Raw genomic sequence first — 23632 nt, forward strand, 5'->3', positions numbered from 1 at the left:
TTCTTTTTCTGGTCCTATTATATCTGACCATATTTTTCTACCTTCTTGGTCAAATACAGGTTTTCAGGATTGGTATAGACTAGGTATTAAAAGTTTTAAAGAACTTTTCATTTGGGTGGGAGTCACGTGATGGAGTAGTGGCCGGACGGTGAACTCCAGCCCTCTCCAGAAAAGTCGGGAAAAACAAAGGAAAACACAAAGGCACAGAAATAAAAGTTACAGAAAAGTGAGGATAAAGGTGGAAAGAAGATGGCGACAAAAAAAGAAAAATCGAAAGCAACGGTAAGAAGAGAGGAAGAGAAGACAAAGGAGGAAAAAGGTGAAGGCCTTACCTGTCCGAAGAGGCCCGCTGCGGAGAGAGAAACCCGCTCCCTCAGGTCGGTAAATAATGGACTACAAAAATGGCTCGCAGAGCCGAGTAAAAGTGCGCAACCGCGCATGCGCGATACTTCGCGCATGCGCGATGCTAATGAAAAAAAACACACCGACGGGAGGGGGGACCAGCTGGGGAGTCGATCTCCACAGCCGGCAACGACAGCTGCAGAACACCTGCAGCAAGAAGAGACCACAGAAGACAATAGAAACAAGAAAGAAGAGAAGGAAAGGGCACCAAAGAAACAACAGATGGTCAACCCAGAGGAAGAAGAAGAGGAAGAGTATGGTGAAATAGAAGAAGAAAAGAAAGGCAAGGTAAAGGATATACTTGCTCTTATTAAAGGATACATGGAGTCATTTAAAGAATGGCAAACACAGGAATTTAAGGATTTAAGAAAAAGAATAAACAACACAGAAGAGAAAATAAATAAAATGGAGATGACCTTAACAGAAATGGGAAAGAAAATGGACAAGATGGAAGAGCGGGCAGTAGCAGCAGAAATGGAGGTAGAAGACTTAAAAAAGAAATTGGAGGAATCTAATAAAAAAACTAAAGAGACACAAGAACTACTAGCTCAAAAAATAGATACAATGGAAAACCATAACAGAAGAAATAACATAAAGATAGTGGGCCTTAAGGAAGATGAAGAAGCCAAGAATATGAGGGAGTTTATAAAAGAGTGGATCCCTAAGACCCTAGGATGTCCAGAACTACAGCAAGAAATGGAAATAGAAAGGGCACATAGAGTATTGGCCTCTAAACCACAACCACAACAAAAACCAAGATCTATTGTAGTAAAATTCCTAAGATATACTACAAGAGAAAAGGTACTGGAGAAGACAATGGAAAAAGTAAGAGAGGGCAACAAACCACTGGAGTATAAAGGGCAAAAAATCTTCATTTATCCAGATATAAGTTTTGAACTCCTAAAGAAGAGAAAAGAGTTCAATACAGCAAAGGCGATTTTATGGAAGAAAGGGTATAAATTTATACTAAAGCATCCAGCGGTATTGAAAATATTTATTCCAGGACAACAAAACAGACTATTCTCGGATCCAGAAGAAGCACGAAAATTTGCAGAACAATTACAAAAATAGACTGAGGGAGGAAGACGGGTAATGAGAGTTCTGAGGGAGGAAGACGGGTAATGAGAGTTCTGAGGGAGGAAGACGGGTAATGAGAGTTAAAATGATCACGATTGATATGTATGTGGGTAAAGACAAAAATAGACTGAGGGAGGAAGACGGGTAATGAGAGTTAAAATGATCACGATTGATATGTATGTGGGTAAAGACAAAAATAGACTGAGGGATGAAGACGGGTAATGAGAGTAAAAATGATCACGATTGATATGTATGCGGGTAAAGAGGTATAAAGAGTGAATAGAGACAATGTGCATACGTGAATGTATCTGTACTTAGAGGAAAATATAGATAGTATAGACAAGAATTAATAAGGGAAGGTAATGGAATAGAGAGAATAAGGAGGGAATTAAAAGAGTGACCTTTGTGACATATGAAAAATGAAATCTTTTCTGGGGGAGGCGGGGTGGGGGGAAATAACGGTCACTGCAAAATCAGTTGACGCTTGCGAGTGGATTCGCAAATCCAAATGGAGAGGGGAGATGTGGTTGTCCGACAAGGGATAAAGGACAACTCAGGAGGTGAAGGGGAGATTGGGGATAAATAAGATAGAAATAGGAGAATAAGGAAAATGTTGGATGTTGTAGGAATGTTGTGTTATAAAGAGTTGAAAATAAGAAAACAGAAATGGAAAAGGAGGAAAGGTAATGATGGAAAAACGGAAAGAGAAGATAAACAAAATATAAAAGGGCTACGCTGAACTATATGTCTTTAAATATTAATGGAATACATAACCAAATTAAAAGGAAGAAACTACTAAATTTAAATGAATAAATGTATTCCATTAGAAAAAATAACAGCTAGGTTAAGAAATAATATTGAAATATTCGAACAAGTATAGGAGCCTTACATTAAATACAATAGCGAAAACCTACCGGGGACAAACATTACCTAAGTTGATGGAAGGAGAAGGAAAGAAAAGAATGGACTCAGTAGAATTTCTGGTGTAATTTTGTTGAATGACAACATTGTCTGACTGGCTTAATGCAACCTAGATTCTATACCTAAAATGGATGAGAGGGGGGGGTGGGGGGGTGGTTTGGGAGGAAAGGGGGGGGGAGAAAAAGTCACTGTATATGTGTGAAAAAGAAATAGTGTATATCATGGCTAATGTGATTTATGGTGTGAAAAATAAAAAATTTAAAAAAAAAGAACTTTTCATTTGAGATAATTTTGCTTCTTTTGAACAGCTAACAGCAAAATTTAAATTACCCAAGTCATTTTTTCAGATATTTACAAGTCAGATATTTCTTTCAGTCCAAGCTTTGATTTTGCATGAACCTCTGAAACAAGCATTCTTGATTTATTTTTTGACAGACTTTCTCATAGAGGCTCAATAACAATTATTTATAATCATTTGATAGACTTGAGAATAGCCTTGCAAGTTAAGACCAAGAATGATTGGGAACTTAATCTGAATTTATCCCTCGCAGATGTGGACTAGGACACTATTCTTAATCTGATTAACGAGTCTTTCTGTGCACGACATTGTTGAAATTCCAAGTGGTGTACAGAGTACATCTATCTAAAGTTAAATTACTCACTTCTATTCTGATATTGATCCATTATGTGATTAAATGTAAAATTTTGAGGCTTCATTGATCCATATAGTTTTGCCTAGTTTAGAAAAAATTTTGGAAAAACATTTTTCAAACTTTATCAGTGATTTCATCCCAAAAGCAAATTTTAGCCTTTACCTCTCTGATAGTTAGACGGGCAATTTTGATGAAGTGGAAAGACAACACTCCACCCACTCATATTCATCGGTTACATCATATCATGTCTTTCCTAAATTTAGGAAAAAAAAATCCGATATTAAAAATGTAAAATTTAATTTTCATAAGACGTGGGGCCCATTCATGGATTATCATCAGAACTTAAAGAATCTAGGTGTTTAGATGCTCCCGAAATGCATTATCTGGTTTCTGGATCTTGTGGTTCATACGTTATTTATATGTTGACCTTGTTTTTAGAGGGAGGGATTTGATTACAAGGGTTTTTGTTTTCTTTCTTTTTCTTCAGTCATTAGATCTTTTTCTTTTTTTTTCTTTTCTTTGGCTTGGCTTCGCGGACGAAGATTTATGGAGGGGGTAAAAAGTCCACGTCAGCTGCAGGCTCGTTTGTGGCTGACCAGTCCGATGCGGGACAGGCAGACACGATTGCAGCGGTTGCAAGGGAAAATTGGTTGGTTGGGGTTGGGTGTTGGGTTTTTCCTCCTTTGCCTTTTGTCAGTGAGGTGGGCTCTGCGGTCTTCTTCAAAGGAGGCTGCTGCCCGCCAAACTGTGAGGCGCCAAGATGCACGGTTTGAGGCGTTATCAGCCCATTGGCGGTGGTCAATGTGGCAGGCACCAAGAGATTTCTTTAGGCAGTCCTTGTACCTTTTCTTTGGTGCACCTCTGTCACGGTGGCCACGGTTGCCCATTCAGAGCCAGCTCTTCAGTCATTAGATCAATGTGAGTTTAATTGATCATATCACAGAAAAAGTTAATATGAGAAGTATAAATTTCCTTTTTTATAAGGGAATTTTATTTGTAACTTAAAAGAAAGTACATTCTTGTCTCAAGTTTTTATTGTTTGTTTTTACTCTTCCCCTTACTGGGCAATTATCCATTTTCTTTTCAGTATTATCTTTGATATGTTAGAGGAATGTGTCAACTGTTAACTTAGTCCAATCTGAGATTTAATGTTTTGGATAGGATTAAGTTAAGAATTGAATTATGGCTATGTTTACAATTTATGTACATTATGTATATGATATGATTTATGCCATTTACTAGATTATTATGTGTATAGGTTTTTTTAACCATATAACCATTTACGGAGCGGAAACAGGCCATGTTGGCCTTTCGAGTCCGCACCGGTTCACTGATTTTGTGCGCCCTCTTCAGGCATTGGTGATTTTCAGTGTAGTGTATCGTTGAGAATTTTAACATCTATCCATAGGTTCTCTGCACTTTGGATGTGAAATCTCGTATCAAAATATTCAAAAACATTGGCTGTGTGGGAGAAGCCATTGAGTGGCCGTGGATAATAGCTTCTCAGACTGGAGGCCTGTGACTTGTGGTGTGCTGCAGGGAAATCCAAAGAGCTTTAGAAAGCTAAAAGAACAAATCCATCAACAATAAAATCTGAGCTGCAGGTCACTTGTATAATTAAACTCCTTTTTAAAAATCAAAGAATGGGAGCAGACAACATTTTCAGAACAGGCCGTGGCTTTTGTTGCTGTAGTTGGATTTACCAGAGTGTGAAAAATGTTACTTTGGAAGGATTTTTTAACCAATATGGACTTTTTTTTTAAAACCTAGGTCTTTGGCTCTTGATGAGAAGAGACGCCTTGAGGCCAGGATTGCTCAACTGGAAGAAGAGGTAGAAGAAGAACAAACAAATGTTGAAATGACCAATGATAGACTGAAGAAAGTCACTCTTCAGGTAAACCCCATCTTATTTTGTTGATGTGACTTTGCGTTGTGTGTGTGTCAAAAATGCTAAAAAATCATCGTGAATCACTTTCATCAGGGATGAAATGGAAGATTCTATTTCCATTATTTTTTTTTAATCAACTGAAGTAAACAGGAGCGGATCAAGGAATTTTAGTTACAGATACCCGTATGCAGGATCACCACGTTAAATATACTATAATATTAAAACCCTGATTATGTCACATAGTTTGGAAACAGACCCTTCAGCCCACCTGCACACTGGTATCATCTTTTTGTAGACAATTTTGTACATGTCTTTGGGAGGATGGAAGAAACCTGAGCTTTCAGATGAAACTTAGGCCATCACAGCAAGGATGTGCAAGCTTCACACAATGGCACCAGAGGTCAGGATTGATTCTGGGTCACTGGAGCCCAGACGCACCTGCTGTAATTGCTAGGTCACTGCTTGTTATGTTCACAATGACCTTGGTTTACAAAAGCCCACTTTCACTGAACTTATTTTGCAATTGCCAGCTGATCCGCAGAGTGCTTGAACTTCCATGTCATTGTGTATCAAGAGTTTAAGATTAATGAACGATGAGTAGGGGTTGACGTAGATTTGTATAGGTTGCACGGTTTCGGGCACATTGCAGTTTTAAAAAAACAAAGTTTTACAAATTTTGTGTTTGCTGTGGATTTTTTTTTAAACAATGTCCTCTCTAGAGATCACGGATGTTGGATATGCAAATTTTCTGGTTGACTGAGACTCTTACAATGTCTAACAAATACACCTGCATTAATACTGCTTTTAAAGATAAAAAAACAGTGCAAAATGTAATTTGGAAAAAATCAGTATTGTAGTATTTAATTTATTTAAAGTTCACTTTCATCAAGTAATTCCTGTATCTTAGAAAATTTAAATTTGAACCCCAGTTGCTGTAACATTGTTGCTCTAACCTCTAACTGTGCCAACTGTCACAATTAATCCCCTCCCGCAAGTTTACAGATAAAGCCTTACTAATATACTTAAATACTAATAAAAATAAAGACTCTTACTAGGCAAGGATAGGGAGACACTTTAGGTGAGTCGTCCCTGTGGTGAGTGGCATCAACTGGGTCTTCATCCTGGTGTTCCGGTCTGACCCTTGGCACAACCCGACTCACCTCCAAAGACTGCCCACGCATTAAGGGGCATTGCCCATTCGCCGGGGAAAACCTTCCAACAAAGTCTCAGCACTCCCCTGTGTGGTCCATCTGCCTGGTCTTATCTGTAATGTTATTTATTTATATATTATAAAAAACAATTTGGGCTGATTATTTGTTTCCAGTTGATTGAATAAAGGATTATGGGGATTTTACTGTATATGATGTGATGCACTGTACATAGATGAAGTTCCCCTGCACTTTGTAAAAATGTGTGAGAATTCTGGAGGGAAGGACCTTTGCTAGAATCTCAAGAAAAACTGGAGTCTGTCCTGAAGATAAAAGTATTTTATTGTTCTATTAATTTTGTTGAACAGTTTGATCAGATCAATGCAGATCTTTCCGCTGAACGCAGCAACGTCCAGAAAGCAGAAAATTCTCGCCAACAACTGGATCGTCAGAACAAGGACCTAAAAGCCAAGTTGCAGGAGATGGAAAATGCTGTCAGATCCAAGTACAAGGCGAACCTTGTAGCACTGGAGGCAAAGATCTCTCAGCTGGAGGAGCAGCTTGATGCAGAAACACGGTAGAAATAAATTGAAAGGAAAGATTTTGGGAAAAGAAAGCATGATCTTAAGTTGAATAATTCAGAACAAATAAAGACCATACAGAGGAGTGGGGTTTGAATTGCACAACTACTAATGTACTTTTAAAGAGGAGAGGAAAGGATGAACCTAGTAACTACAAGCCTGTAGATTTAACTAGGATAGAAAGCGAATTGAAGAAATCTATTACTAACGTTGATGTAGATGTAGATTAATCAGGAACAGCTAGAGATTTGATATGGGGACGGTTGTATCTAACTGCTGATTTTTTTGGGGGGGAGGGGGGGAGCCAATAAGAAGGGATGTTAAATATAGCAAGTATTTTGACAAGGTCCTTAGTAGGATGCTTGTCAAAAGAAAATGAAAGCCTTCAAGATCAAAGGCAAATGGAAGATTGGATCTGAAATTGCTGGTGTGCCAAGAAGAAGCATGATTGGTATTTTAGTAACTTGGAGACCAGTGTCAGTGGCATTGAAAATCCCTTGCTTTTGAAAGTGTATGATTTAAATTTAAATGTAGAAACCCCTACAAAGACGATTGCAGGTTATACAAAAAGAGAAAAACTTTAAATTCAGGAAGATGTTGGATGTGTGGTCAATTAAGCAGAAGAGTGTTGAGTTGAATTGAACCCAGAGAAATCCGAGGTAATACATTTGGCAGATGAATAAGGTAAGGAACATGTCATGATAGGGCAAGATATTGAATGGTCAGAATCATACTGCAAGTTGGCATTCTGGGTCCGTGCTATTTGCCTCATTTGATCCAAATCCTTCGAAGCCCTCTCTATCTATGTATCTGTCCAAATGAATTTTGAACATAATTATACCTGGTTTCTTTGGTAGCTTGTTCCAGATGCAGACCACCTCTGGGTGAATAGGTTGTCCCTAAGGTCTCTCTTAAATCTCTCCCCTTAAACATATGCCCTCTAGTTCTAGAATATTCTACCCATAGAAATAAACTCTGAGCAATCACTTTATCCATGCCCTGCATTATTTAATAAAACTATATAAGTTCATTTTTCAAAAAAGACTCAATTCATCAAAAATTTTTCTTTGACTCTTGTCCTGGCAACATTACCCATTCCAACTTGATGTACTTCTGGTAGCTGACTGACCAGAACTCGAAGGAATACTCGCAAGTAGGATCTCACTAGTGCCTTCTCCTGCTGTAGGATGAGGTCTCAACCTTTGAACAGGTACTCCCCAACTTGCGACATATCCACACATACGACCAAATTTTTTTAAAAAGTGCCAGCTGAACTCCAATATGCAAACCCACTGAACATGCACCAACTTAACTCCAATATGCGAACCCACTGTGCAGGGATGCTGAATAACAAGGTAAGTATGCACATTTTGGCTCTTGCATGCCCTGTATCCCTGTTATAGTTTGTCAAATAGAACAAAAATCTACGATGAAAAATAGACTTGATTAAAAAGTTTGCTTTAAGTCTTCTGTACTCCACGCACGCGGGCAAAATTCCAACTTGAGTCCATTCTGAGATATGACCAATCCTTTGGTCCCAATTACAGTCATAAGTCAGGGTCTACCTGTACTTTATATCTATGAGAGTGAGAACACCAAATGCCTTCACAACCTTGTCTACTTAAGTTGCAACTTTCAGGGAACTCTATATCTGTTCCCCTATACACCTGTTCTCCTAAGTGTCTCTTTTTTTACAACCCTTTCCAGGGCGCTGTCTCTTTCACATTGTTTGACTTACCCAAGTGCATCATCTCAAACTTGTCAGTGTTAAATTCAGTTTGCCACTCCTTGGCCCACCTTCCCAGCTAATCTAAATCCGATTGTAAACTTGGATATACTTCCTCGCTACCCACTACACCGCAAATCTTTTTTTTTTTTAACTTTTTTATTTTTCACACCATAAATCACAATAGCCATGATATACACTTTTTCTTTTCCACACATTTACAGTGACTTTTTCTCCCTCCCCCCTCCCTCCTCCCAAGCCACCCCCCCACCCCCCCCCCCCTCTCATCCATTTTAGGTATACAATCTAGGTTGCATTAATTCAGTTAGACAATGTTGTCATTCAACAAAAATACACCAGAAATTCTACTGAGTCCATTCTTTTCTTTTCTTCTCCTTCCATCAATTTAGGTAATGTTTGTTCCCGGTAGGTTTTCGCTATTGTATTTAATGTAAGGCTCCCATACTTGTTCGAATATTTCAATATTATTTCTTAAACTATATGTTATTTTTTCTAATGGAATACATTTATTCATTTCTATATACCATTGTTGTATTTTCAAATTATCTTCCAATTTCCAGGTTGACATAATACATTTTTTTGCTACGGCTAGGGCTATCTTGACAAATCTTTTTTGTGCATCTTCCAAGTCAATTCCAAATTCTTTATTTTTTATGTTACTTAGGAGAAAGATCTCTGGATTCTTTGGTATATTGTTTTCTGTTATTTTATTTAATATCTGATTGAGATCATCCCAAAATTTTTCTACTCTCTCACATGTCCAGATTGCATGAATTGTTGTTCCCCTTTCTTTTTTACATCGAAAACATCTATCAGATACTGTTGGGTCCCATTTATTTAACTTTTGCGGTGTAATGTATAGTCTGTGTAACCAATTATATTGTATCATACGCAGCCTCGTATTTATTGTATTTCTCATCGTTCCAGAGCATAACTTCTCCCATGTTTCCTTTTTTATCTTTATATTTAAATCTTGTTCCCATTTTTGTTTAGTTTTACCATTTGTTTCCTCATTTTCCTTTTCTTGCAGTTTAATATACATATTTTTTATAAATCTTTTGATTAACATTGTATCTGTAATCACATATTCAAGGTTACTTCCCTCTGGTAAACTCAAGTTGCTTCCTAATTTATCTTTCAAGTAGGATCTCAGTTGGTAATATGCCAGCGCTGTATCTCCAGTTATATTGTACTTATCTCTCATTTGTTCAAAGGATAAGAATCTACTTCCTGAAAAACAATTTTCTATTCTTTTAATCCCTTTTTTTTCCCATTTTCTAAAGGCAAGGTTGTCTATTGTCAAAGGGAGTAGCTTATTTTGCGTCAATATTAGTTTTGGTATTTGGTAATTTATTTTATTTCTTTCTACATGAATCTTCTTCCATATATTGAGGAGATGGTGTAATACTGGAGAAGTTCTATGTTGTACCAATTTTTCGTCCCATTTATATAATATGTGTTCAGGTATCTTTTCCCCTATTTTATCTAATTCTAGTCTCGTCCAGTCTGGTTTTTCCCTTGTTTGATAAAAATCTGATAGGTACCTTAATTGTGCGGCTCTATAATAATTTTTGAAGTTTGGCAATTGTAAGCCTCCTTGTTTATACCATTCTGTTAATTTATCTAGTGCTATCCTCGGTTTCCCCCCTCTCCATAAAAATCTCCTTATTATTTTCTTTAACTCTTTGAAGAATTTTTCTGTCAGTTGTATTGGCAATGCCTGAAATAAGTATAGTATCCTTGGAAAAATGTTCATTTTAATACAGTTTATCCTTCCTATCAGTGTTAGTGGTAGCTCTTTCCAATGCTCTAAATCGTCCTGTAATTTTTTCATTAGTGGATTGTAATTGAGTTTATATAATTGGCCTAGATTTTTGTTTATTTGCACACCTAGGTATCTTATTGCCTGCGTTTGCCATCTGAATGGGGATTCCTCCTTAAATTTTGAGAAATCCGCGTTATTCATAGGCATTGCTTCACTTTTATTTACGTTTATCTTGTATCCCGACACTTCTCCATATTCCTTCAATTTCTTATATAGTTCTTTTATTGATAGTTCTGGTTCTGTTAAGTACACTATCACATCATCCGCAAACAGACTGATTTTATATTCCCTGTCTTTTATTTTTATTCCTTTTATATTATTATCTCTTCTTATCGATTCTGCTAGTGGTTCTATAGCTAGCGCAAACAATAATGGTGATAGTGGGCATCCCTGCCGCGTTGACCTGCTTAAGTTAAATTGCTTTGATACATGTCCATTTACTGTCACTTTCGCTAACGGTCCCTTATATAATGCTTTAATCCAATTAATATACTTCTCCGGTAAACTGAATTTTTGCAATACTTTGAACAAGTAATTCCATTCTACTCTGTCGAAGGCCTTCTCTGCGTCTAAAGCAACTGCTACTGCCGGTGCTTTATTTCCTTCTACTGCATGAATTAAGTTAATAAATTTACAAATATTGTCTGTTGTGCGTCTTTTTTTGATAAATCCAGTTTGGTCTAAATTTACCATTTTCGGTACCTGTTCTGCTAATCTGTTTGCTAATAGTTTAGCTATTATCTTATAATCTGTGTTTAGCAGAGATATTGGTCTATATGACGCTGGTGAGAGTGGATCTTTCCCTTGTTTTAGTATCACTGTAATTATTGCTGTTTTACATGAATCTGGTAAGTTTTGTGTCTCATCAATCTGGTTGATTACATCCAGGAGGGGCGGTATTATTAGGTCTTTAAATGTTTTGTAGAATTCTATTGGGAGTCCATCCTCTCCTGGTGTCTTATTATTTGGTAAATTTTTTATTATCTCTTGTATTTCTACTGTTCCAAATGGTTCTGTTAATTTATTTTGTTCCTCTATTTGTAGTTTTGGTAGTTCAATTTTAGTCAAAAATTCATCTATTTTCCCTTCTTTCCCTTCGTTTTCGGTTCGGTATAATTGTTCATAGAATTCTCTGAAGTTTTCCTTAATTTCTTTTGGATTATATGTAATTTGTTTGTCTTTTTTCCTTGTTGCCCATACCATTTTCTTAGTTTGCTCTGTCTTAAGCTGCCATGCTAGGATTTTGTGTGTTTTTTCCCCTAGTTCATAATATTTCTGTTTTGTCTTCATTATATTCTTCTCCACCTTATATGTTTGTAATGTTTCATATTTTATTTTTTTATCCGCCAATTCTCTTCTTTTGGTTGTATCTTCCTTTATTGCTAATTTTTTTTCTATGTTTATTATTTCCCTTTCCAACTGCTCTGTTTCCTGATTATAGTCCTTCTTCATCTTGGTTGCATAACTTATTATTTGCCCTCTAATGAATGCTTTCATTGCGTCCCATAGTATAAACTTATCTTCCACTGATTCCGTATTTACTTCAAAGTACATTTTTAATTGTTTTTCAATAAATTCTCTAAAATCCTGTCTTTTAAGTAGCATGGGGTTTAATCTCCATCTATACATTCTTGGAGGGATGTCCTCTAGCTCTATTGCCAATAACAGGGGTGAGTGGTCCGATAATAGTCTAGCTTTATATTCCGTTTTCCTAACTCTCCCTTGAATGTGGGCTGATAACAGGAATAGGTCTATCCTTGAGTATGTTTTATGTCTAGTCGAGTAGTATGAGTATTCCTTTTCTTTTGGGTTTTGTTTCCTCCATATGTCCACAAGTTTCATTTCTTGCATTGATTTAATTATAAATTTGGTTACTTTGTTCTTCCTGTTAATTTTTTTCCCCGTTTTATCCATATTTGGATCCAAATTCAGATTGAAATCCCCTCCTATTAGTATGTTCCCTTGCGTATTAGCTACCTTCAAAAAGATATCTTGCATAAACTTTTGATCTTCTTCGTTAGGTGAATATATATTAAGTAGATTCCAAAGCTCTGAATATATCTGACATTTTATCATAACATATCTCCTGCTGGATCTATTATTTCCTCTTCTATTTTAAATGGCACATTTTTGCTAATTAATATAGCCACTCCTCTTGCTTTTGAATTATACGATGCTGCTGTTACATGTCCTACCCAATCTCTCTTTAATTTCTTGTGCTCCAATTCAGTTAAGTGTGTTTCTTGGACAAATGCTATATCTATTTTTTCCTTTTTCAGTAAATTTAGTAGTTTCTTCCTTTTAATTTGGTTATGTATTCCATTAATATTTAGAGTCATATAGTTCAGCGTAGCCATTTTATATTTTGTTTATCTTCTCTTTCCATTTTTCCATCATTACCTTTCCTCCTTTTCCATTTCTGTTTTCTTATTTTCAACTCTTTACCAGACAACATTCCTACAACATCCAACATTTTCCTTATTCTCCTATTTCTATCTTCTTTATCCCCAATCTCCCCTTCCCCTCCTGAGTTGCCCTTTATCCCTTGTCGGACAACCACATCTCCCCTCTCCATTTGGATTTGCGAATCCACTCGCAAGCGTCAACTGATTTTGCAGTGACCGCTCTTTTCCCCCACCCAGCCCCCCAGAAAAGATTTCGCTTTTTATATGTCACAAAGGTCACTCTTTTAATTCCCTCCTTATTCTCTCTATTCCATTACCTTCCCTTATTAATTCTTGTCTATACTCTCTATGTTTTCCTCTAATTACAGATACTTTCACATATGCCCATTGTCTCTATTCACTCTTATACCTCTTTACCCGCATACATATCAATCGTGGTCATTTTTACCCTCCTTACCCGTCTTCATCCCTCAGTCTATTTTTGTCTTTACCCACATACATATCAATCGTGATAATTTTTGCTCTCATTACCCGTCTTCATCCCTCAGTCTATTTTTGTAAGTGTTCTGCAAATTTTCGTGCTTCTTCTGGATCCGAGAATAGTCTGTTTTGTTGTCCTGGAATAAATATTTTCAATACTGCAGGATGCTTCAGTGTAAATTTATATCCTTTCTTCCATAAAATCGCTTTTGCTGTATTGAACTCTTTTCTCTTCTTTAGGAGTTCAAAGCTTATATCTGGATAAATGAAGATTTTTTGCCCTTTATACTCCAGTGGTTTGTTGCCCTCTCTTACTTTTTCCATTGTCTTCTCCAGTACCTTTTCTCTTGTAGTATATCTTAGGAATTTTACTACAATAGATCTTGGTTTTTGTTGTGGTTGTGGTTTAGGGGCCAATGCTCTATGTGCCCTTTCTATTTCCATTTCTTGCTGTAGTTCTGGACATCCTAGGGCCTTAGGGATCCATTCTTTTATAAACTCCCTCATATTCTTGCCTTCTTCATCTTCCTTAAGGCCCACTATCTTTATGTTATTTCTTCTGTTATAATTTTCCATTATATCTATTTTTTGGGCTAGTAATTCTTGTGTCTCTTTAGTTTTTTATTAGATTCCTCCAATTTCTTTTTTAAGTCTTCTACCTCCATTTCTGCTGCTACTGCCCGCTCTTCCATCTTGTCCATTTTTTTCCCCATTTCTGTTAAGGTCATATCCATTTTATTTATTTTCTTTTCTGTGTTGTTTATTCTTCTTCTTAAATCATTGAATTCCTGTGTTTGCCATTCTTTAAATGACTCCATGTATCCTCTAACAAGAGCAAGTATATCCTTTACCTTGCCTTTCCCTTTATCTATTTCACTGTATTCTTCCTCTTCTTCTTCCTCTAGGTTGGCCATCTGTTGTTTCTTTGCTGCCCTTTCCTCCTGTTCTTTCTTGTTTCCATTGTCTTCTGTGGTCTCTTCTTGCTGCAGGTGTTCTGCAGCTGTCGTTGCCGGCTGTGGAGATCGACTCCCCAGCTGGTCCCCCCTCCCGTCGGTGTGTTTTTTTTCATGCGCATCGCGCATGCGCGAGGAGTCGCGCATGCGCGGTTGCGCACTTTTACTCGGCTCTGTGAGCCATTGTTGTAGTTCTTTTTCTACCGACCTGAGGTAGTGGGGTCTTCTCTCCACAGCGGGCCTCTTCGGACAGGTAAGGCCTTCACCTTTTTCCTCCGTTGTCTTCTCTTCCTCTCTTCTTTCCGTTGATTTTGATTTTTCTCCTTTTGTCTCCATCTTCTTTCCACCTTTATACTCACTTTTCTTTAACTTGTATTTCTGTGCCTTTGTATTTTCTCTTGTTTTTCCCGACTTTTCTGGAGAGGGCTGGAGTTCACCGTCCGGCCACTACTCCATCACGTGACTCCTCTACACCGCAAATCTTAATGTCATCTGCACATTTACTAATTATGTTCAATGCAATCCATATTGTTAAGATGGATGAGAAACAGCAGAAGACCAATGACTGACCCTTGTGGCACACCACTGACCTGTAGTGAGAAAAGCCACACTATTATCCACTGACTCCTTCACTAATCCCGTTTTAAATCCAGTTGGCCAGTTCACCTTGGATTCCATGTTATTTAACCTTACAGATTAAAATCTTAAGAAGAGCCATGTTAAAGGCCTTGCTGAAAGACCAGACATAGAATGTCCACTGCCCTGGCCTCATCAATCCTCTTGGTCATCTCTTCAAACTAAGATTTATTTCATATGAGATAAAAGAGTGGAAAATTTGCAAGGATATTACCAGGATTAGAAGATAATTGTTATGAGATGAGATCAGATGGGCTATTCAAGTGTTTTGTTTTGAATTGAGGCGGAGGTAAGACTTGTCTAGAATCTTCAATTTTATATATTTAGTAACATTGGAAGGACTGATTTCCCTAAGTAGTCATCAAAAAATCAGGGGGCATAAATTTAGAATAATTAATAGGAGGATTAGATAATAGTTTTTGCATCAAGAAAATGGAGCTGGAGGCAGGAATCACCATTGCATTTTAAAAATGTTTGCAGTCAATGTGGAGCTGAGTCATGCAATGTTTAATATTTAATATCTATTGACATAGGTGGCCATTAGGTCATTACTACTGGTATTGAGAAGGGGAATATGAACTAGCATTGCACCCTTGATTATATTCTTTGGAATCTCGGAGAGTTTTATGGTTATGAGGAAGTGAAACTGAGGTCAAAATCAGATCTTTCACAGAATCTCAGATCAATTACAGCACAAATTATTTTCCAGGTTTCAGGGGTCATATGGGCCTCTTTTGTCTTGTTCTTCAGTAACTAGAATCCAGACATGGATAGAAATGGGCTGGTTTGCCTTTTGCATTCCAAAGATCCATAGTTTAAAATATACAGCAAGGTAACAGGGCATTTCACCCCACAAGCCCATGCTACCCAATGAACTTTCAAGCCCCCCCCATACATTTTGAACGGTGGGAGGAAACTGGAGCCCCTGGGGAAAACCCCGTGCAGACACAAGGAGAATGTACAACCTCCTTACAGATAGTGTGGGATTCAAGCCCCTGTCCTGATTACTAGCATTGTAACAGTGTTGTTCTAACCGCTAAGCTAACCGTGCTGCGCAGTTGCCAGTGCTTGAACAGATAATCCTGGGGTGAAGTGCAAGGGTTGTTGGCACATGCCTTCATCTTGGATAGGGGTGAGCCCCTGGGTGGAGGAGGGATGAGCAATTTGCTTGGGGCGTGGGCTGAACACAAAATTGAAAACTAACTTTTAATGTCTTGTCTTACCAGGGATAGACAAGCTGTTAGTAAACTACTGCGTCGTTCAGAAAAGAGGCTGAAGGAGGCGATGTTGCAGATAGAAGATGAAAGACGCAATTCCGATCAATATAAAGACCAGGTTGGTTGCAGTTTGTTTCCCTATTAAACAGTGTACAAATTATTTGTTTCTCATTCCTCATTCTTCCGGGCCCACATACTTGGCAGAGATGTTTGCTCACCGTTAAAACCTCTGTCCAAGATGGCTCTTTCCTTTGAAAATGATTCCAAAACGAAGTGAGTACCATTTATAAGTCTGTTGGTAACTGATATGGATGAGGGATTCAGCAGCCAGATGAACTGAGGTGCAGTCAGAATTGGGGTAAATTAATGCTGGAAGAAGGTACTCTGGGTAAGAAACCATTTTGAATGCCCGTTCAAAACTGACCACCACAAGACTAAAAGCAGTGGAATGTATCTCATGGACAGGTAGTCAACAGTTCATTCATAAACTGCCAGCTTTTTACAATGCATGCATCAATGTGCTCCAAACTTGCATGCCTCTGTGCTGTACAGACATGTCTAATCTCACTCCTCCTGTGAACTTCAGTCCAGAGAATCTTGCAAGATTGGATGCTGCGGAGCAGATGCACTTTGGAGCAAACTGAATGGGGCTGGTAACATTCACTAAATAGGAGTTATTTTTGGGTTTTCTTTATTTTAATTGATGTTTTAATTCATTTGCATGTTTAATTTGGTTTGCTTCTAATTGTTTCTTAACCCATTGGACTCCATGCCCCTGTTTTCAGGGGCTACCTACAATTCCATTTTTCCAGAACTGGTTTTGCATCCAACCAGCTGGTTCGTACTGTAAAGGTTTACCATGGACCCAGTCTGGAGTATATGTTATGAAAGATTAAAAATGCCCATAGTCCAAATGGTTAATATTTTTGATCAGAAAAGTTTGGGACAAGTCCATTTCATGCAGATGGTCAGTCATGGGGTCTGCCCGTGGGTAGGGCTTTAGTTTCTATCTCACACAGCTTTGTTAATGTTGGTAGGAGTGCCACAGCAAGGATGTAATAAGCCACATGGACTCTAGTCCTCTCACAGAGCGTGCGAAGGTTGGGATGGAGGTGCAGGTGAGACCTAGCAAGATCTGGCTTAATACTACTGCCTTTACCTTGGTTGAGAGTAGTGGAGACACAGGATGGTAGTTGAATAAGAATTGCTTTTGGTGGAGAAACAGAGGATTATCTTTAACTTTCAATTGTGACACCATCTACTCTGTCGTGAATGTAAAAATCCCACGACTCTCCCTACCTATTCCCTCAAACGTTACTGAAACAGTTTATTTGGTCATTATCCTAGTGCTATTTGTGAGATAAGCACAAAGACATCTGCAGATTGTCTACACTACTCAAATATGCCTGAGATTGTCTGATCTTGGAACTAGTCAGTACTTGGAGGGGATATCGCCTCTGAACACTAGGTGTTCTGTGAGGGGCGCTGGGCAAAGTGGCAACTCTGTCTGCCTTACAATAGACAAAAGTTAAAGAATTTCATGTATGTTACATTCTAAATGTGTGTTCCGTGACAATAATGGAACCTTTACATTGCAGCAATATTTTAAAGTGCTCTGCAGTGTTTTGGGATTGTGGAAGTTCTTAAGTTGTTTTTTAAAAAAACTCTATATCCACCATCGAAAAGCAACTGGTATTTATGAAGCAACTTTATTGGAAGTGTTTAAAAATGTAAGACTCAAAGCTAAGGACCAGGCTAAGGATTATCAAAAAAAGTGATTTTTTTTTCCCCAAGAGCTTCCTAAAAGAAGTGGAGGAGACCAGGAAGCTCAGCAAAACATAAGCTGAGTGAGAGATATTGGTGAAACAAAATAAAATCAATGAATAAAATATTATCACGTTAATTTGCATTCTCTTGGATTTTCTTCTCATGGAAGGCATGTGAGACCAAGGAAACATCTGCTGCTGACTGAGTACAGGGATAACAGGTATTTCCTCACTTTTTGTCTGCTAGGTGGAGAAAGCCAATTCCCGTGTGAAGCAGTTGAAACGACAACTTGAGGAGGCAGAAGAGGAAGCCCAGCGTGCCAATGCATCCCGCAGAAAGCTGCAGAGAGAACTGGAAGATACGACTGAAACTGCAGATGCAATGACCCGTGAGGTTAGCACTCTCAAGAGCAAGCTGAGGTAAGAGAGAACTAATTCTGATGTTGAGCTCGTTTTGCCCACTTTTTATAGTACAGTGAAATCCCCGGTATCTGGAATTCAAGCAACTGGCAAAAGAAATCGTGGAAAATAAATGAATAATAAACTCTTAAGTTTAAAATTGGCAGCTTCCTAGCAGTCAGTTCGCCAATCCACGCAACACACAATCTCAAGCAACCATCAAATTCACTTACCTGGCATCTACCGATCCCCATAGGTGCCAGATAATGCCGGATCACTTTTGTGTTGGAGTTGACACAGAAGGGAAGAAGATAAAAGCATCTCCTTCCAAGGCAGTGAAACCCAATGCAAAATGTTCAATGAAGAAGTTTAAAAAAAAAGATATTAGTGTTGAACCAAGCATTGTGAAGTGCTTTAAATCATATACTGGGGAATGGATTAAAAACCCATTGCTGGAGAAACTCAGCAGGTCAAACCACATACTTTATATGGCAAAGATAAAGATACTTTATCCTTTATGCTGGGACATCAAGAACTGAGTTGCAGGGAAAGGTTAAACAGGTTAGGGCTTAATTCCCTTGAGTGTAGAAGAATGAGGGGAGATTTGATAGAGGTTTATAAAATTATGAGGGGGACAGACAGAGTAAATGCAAAAAGACTTTTTCCACTGAGGTTAGGTGAGATACAAACCAGAGGACACGGGTTTAGGGTGAAAGGGGAACATTAGGGGGAACTTCTCCACACAGTAGTGGGAATGTGGAACAAGCTGCCAGCTGAAGTGGTGAAGTTTAAGAAAAATTTGGATGGGGGGGCGTATGGAGGGCTATGAACTGGGTTCAAGTCAGTGGGACTAGGCAGAAAAATAGTTTGAAACAGACTAAAAGGGCTGAAGGGGCCTTTTTCTCTGCTGTAATGTTCTGTGGTTCGATACATAACCAGTGTTTCGGGCTTGAGCCCCTCATCAAGACTCAAGTCCGAAACATTAGTGTATATCTTTGCTTTTTTAAAATACATTGTTTGATCCACTGAGTTTCTCCAGCATTTTGCGTTTTTACTGCACTTTCGTGTTTCACTGAGGAATGAGTGCAGTATTAAGAAATGGCAAGACACTAGATCTGTGAAAGATGACATTACTTTAAGAGCATGTCCCCATCTGACTGCAAACTTTAAACAAAGAAAAACTAAGAACACACATGAAATCAATTTAGGTTGCGAGCCTTTTCTTATTACAACTTCTTAAAAGTATTCAGTTTTTAAATTTCAATTGAGAAAGAGGTTAGTTGTACTTATCATTAGGAAAGTTGAGACTGTTTGAAGCTGTAGCAAGTTTCACGGTGGGCGAAAGGAAGCATTCATTATGGTGACATGATGACATTCAGTCTAGTTTCTAAGAAAAGGGAACTGAATGACATGGTTTGTAAAGTAAAAGGTTTTGACAATTGTCTAGATGTTTGATTAAATTGAAGCAACTCCTAAGTGTAGAGAATCATCGAAATGGAAAATATCATAAAACCCAAAAGATTTGCAGTTTGGTCAGAAATGAATCATCCTGTACTTTGAGTCTACTACATAAATCTAGTTTATATACCCTTGTTGGGACTGATTTGATCAGGATAATTAAAATAATGAAGGGATTGGGGGATCCAAAATTAAGTTGTTCCTAAATTTGTTTATTGTCGTGAGCCCCAAGAAACAATGAAAAGCTTTGTTTTGCACACTTTTCAGGCAAGTTAACCCATGCACATGCAGGAGGTTGTGCAAGACTAAAGCAGAAGTGCAAAAGCAAAGTGCAGGGTGTAGTGAAAAGTATGGAGAAACGTGCAGTTAAAACCGTGCAAGGGCCTCATCTTTACCCACGAGGTCCATTGATGAATCTAGTAACAGCAGGAAAGAAGCTGCTCCTCCACACAGAAGTTAAATTGCACATTTTCATAATCCAGATAGGAGTGTAATCATCTCAAAGGCTGGAATGCTGAAGATTTTCAGATCTGATGGTTAGACTTTGGCTTTCAGAGAATGAGGAGCTAAAGCGAATAAATAAGGTTTGGTTACAAAACAGTTGTAATCTTCTAATGAGGCAATCAGGATCTAAGACTGAATTGACATTAACCAAATCTTCAAGTGTTTAAATTCACTTAAATCCTAATAAACTGCATGAAATGGCAAATTGTAAATAATTGAAGTTGGAATTTTTTAGACCATTTCAGAAATCATAAATTTAAATTTTAAATTAAATTTTATAATTTTAGACATACAGGACTTTGCTGCCCAATTTACAAACAGTTAACCCACACCCCCAGTACATTTTTGAATGGTGGGAGGAAACAAGAGCCCCAGGGGAAATCCCCTGCAAGGGGAGAACCTACAAATTCCTTACAGACAGCACGGGATTTGAACCCTGGTCCCGATCGCTGGTTCCGTAACAGCGAAACATTAACTGCTGCGCCAACTGTGTCGTCCCAATGCAGGTACAAAAATATTTTGCCAGTTTTAAAGGTTCCTAATTTGTGTTTCATTCCTATTCTAAATGCTGTGAGCAACAATTTGATAGGTGATCTGAATGAAGATGGGAATGAGTTGGGTGTTCTTGATTCGACCTTATAGACGTGTGAATCTGTGGAATGCTCTGCCACAGAGGGTGGTAGAGGCAGATTCGCTGATTATGTTCAAAAGAGAGTTAGATAAGACTAGTGGGCAAAGGAGTTAAGGGTTATGGGGATAAGGCTGGAAAGGGGTACTGATGGTAGTGATCAGCCATGATCTGTAAAATGGCGGTGCTGGCTCGACGGGCCGAAGGGCCTACTCCAGCTCCTATTGTCTGTTGTCTATTGACGTGGAAGAACTTTCTGTTTTTTTAAATGAATCCATGTTCCATTTACCAATTCTAAGCATACTTAGTAGAAATATTGCCCGATGTGTTTTGTTGTAGGCGCGGGGAGCAGCCGTTTGTGCGTCGCACCGGCAGAAAGCTGGAAGAGATCTCTGATGATGACGTTGAAAATCGCAGTGATGTCGGGGAGCCCAAAGCTACAGAGTAACTTTGCCAAAACACCAACTAAAATGTGCAGTCTGAGGTCTTCTTAGGCCAATTATTATCATTACGATTTTATAAAATGCACAGCTGTTTATTTTGCGCTGCAGCGGATAACATCAGGGCACACTCCTTTCCTCTCAGCTTTATGTAAATTCCTTCTGAATAATTTTGTGAGATGCTAATAGGATAGACGTGCATATCTGGAGCAACAGGGCTTGTATTCAATGGCACAACCCAGAAAAGAAAAATTTGATTTAATCCGTGTGTAGATTAACTTTTCAAATTAATCGCAGATCTGTATTTCTTGGCTCGTCACTTCAAATAACCTGAAAGATTTTTCCATTAGCTTTAAATGTAATTTTTGTTTAATTTGGATTACTTTGGACTACCTTCTTAGTGTTAAGATTCAGGAATGTAGCATTTTATTAGACAAAGATTCTTGGAACTAGTGTCCATGCAAAGAAACAAAACTCTTCCTTTGACAATCCTGCTGTACTGTATTATAGTCACAGAGAATATTCCACAATTCATTAGCTCACAGATGTCAGTGATTAATGATGAAATGAAAGTCCAATAACCTGTGTCCAGAGCAGAACAATTAAAATAATGGAGGGATTCTTTACTCAAAATGGAAATGCTTCATTCTACACTTGATCTTACTGCTTGGAATCTCGTGTTGCCCTACTTGCAGCAGACTACCCGATCACTGCCTGAGAGGTTTCTGCAAATTTAAGGGTGGACATTTAAAGGTTTCTTTCCTTAATTATATAAATTTGCCTCAGGAAGCAACAGAAGATAACTTCTAACTGGAATCCTGTCTGTTCAGTTTGTCATTGTCCATCCGCTGAAGCTAAGCCAGTTTCCAACATCCTTCCATTTTTGGTGAATTTGTGACAATCTTGTTTCTTCTTAAATCTCTTGGGAAAACGGTCCGTTTTTCTATGTGGAAGAGACGAGGTGGCAGTGCACCATTATTCTTTGTCAGTAATTGTTTTTAGGTCAGCTGATCTGGGTCATTTCATTTGTGTGAATTCCCACTGTTGCAAAAGTAAGCTTCTGATGGACACTGCCACTTCTCTCGCACACTGTTTTGTGTCGTGGAATAAAAATGGGACAACTCCTAGTAATTTGAGAAGTCTTTTGCCTAGAGCGGGCATTTCTTTTCAGATCCCTGGGCAGGTGTTTTACAATGCTGATATTAAGGGAGAAATGGCATCCAGCAATGCAAATAATGCAAGTCAAATCTGGCTAGTTTTGCAGATCTCTGCAGATGATTTTTTAATGCAGTGACATCCAAGAAGATTACTGAAAAAGAAATGCTTGGATATACATATTCATTATTTGTAATCTTATGACTATTGCTTTGTTACTATTGGGAACTGTTTTTGATAATAGTTATATTGGATTTGTAAAGTGACTTCTTCTGTGATTCATTTAAGGACCAAATATATTTAAACAGGAAAATGTAATCAAGAAAAAAAATTAATGGGTTCTCATTTTATACATATAATGTCACCAATTGCTTTGACCAATCATGATCTTTTATTGAGCTCTGGGCTCCAATTAAAAAAAAAGTACTTCAAGAGAACTGGAAAATGTGCTGATGCCTATATGGGCGCGATTTTAAACGCGTTGCCTCTGGTGAGGGGTAAAATGTGCACGGTGCGTCGGGAGCTCCTTTAATCACTTTGGGACCTTAGTTTGAGATTTGTTTCATGTTGTAAATTCTTAACACACTGGTCTGGGAGAGTGGAAAAAGTCTCAACATTCTAAATGCTGCAACATGTATGTTTCACATGAGAAGTCGCTTTGTTTTCCTTGCTCTAGAAACCATTTGGATTTACAACACATATATTTTTATAAAAGTGCCTTAAGCATGTGTCGCGCCAGAGCCGCTAAATGAATTGTAACAGTTATGTTACCACAGATGTGGGACAAATAAACTTTATTGAAAATTTGTTGTGGGCACTGCTGTTTGTGGGCATTTAGAAGGCCAACTCCATTTTGTGTACTTTGAGCTGTTGAGTGGGTGTGATTGCGGTTTGAACCTTCCCACCCATTATCTGTTGAGTTGCTCCTTGTGTGCACGGCGTGAGCTGATTTATTGTGCAGTGAGCCTGTGTTTCCAAATGGCTTGGATGGGACCAGGGTACTGTGCTGCAAGGCACTCCATCTTGACGAAGAGCTCAGGCCCGAAACGTTAGATCCCCTTCCTGCAGATGCTCCGTTACTTACTGAGTGTCCCCAGCATCATAACTGCCTTCTGGATCTCTGCTGTTCAATGGTATGATTCATGTAGAGCGCTCACCTTTCCTGTCCTGTCCCTCCCTCCATTTCCAATTATGGTCTTTGCCTGTTGGCCTGTGTTCCCAGCCATTTTATTTAGGCGCCTGCCTACTTTGTTGTCTTGAAGGAGGGCTCAGCCTTGAAATATCAGTTATATATATTTACTGCCTATGGACACTGTGACACCTGTGTTCTTCCAGCATTTGCATTTTCA

The 23632-nt window shown here is 38.3% G+C and overlaps 1 protein-coding gene across 2 annotated transcripts in view; it reads left to right on the forward strand.

Moving 5' to 3' along the window:
* LOC138748972 (myosin-9-like) overlaps positions 1–23090 on the forward strand; it is a 135152-nt gene extending 112062 nt beyond the window's left edge. For both annotated transcript variants that reach the window (XM_069909951.1, XM_069909952.1), the window contains 5 exons: positions 4824–4947; positions 6458–6666; positions 15943–16051; positions 17947–18119; positions 21028–23090. In XM_069909951.1, the coding sequence (XP_069766052.1) occupies positions 4824–4947; positions 6458–6666; positions 15943–16051; positions 17947–18119; positions 21028–21136 (724 nt within the window). In that variant the 3' untranslated portion in view covers positions 21137–23090. The remainder of the gene's footprint in view (positions 1–4823; positions 4948–6457; positions 6667–15942; positions 16052–17946; positions 18120–21027) is intronic.
* The last annotated feature ends 542 nt before the right edge of the window (positions 23091–23632 follow it).

The sequence above is a fragment of the Narcine bancroftii genome, chromosome 13 (genome assembly GCF_036971445.1).
Source record: "Narcine bancroftii isolate sNarBan1 chromosome 13, sNarBan1.hap1, whole genome shotgun sequence".
In the NCBI taxonomy this organism is placed as follows: Eukaryota; Metazoa; Chordata; class Chondrichthyes; order Torpediniformes; family Narcinidae; genus Narcine; species Narcine bancroftii.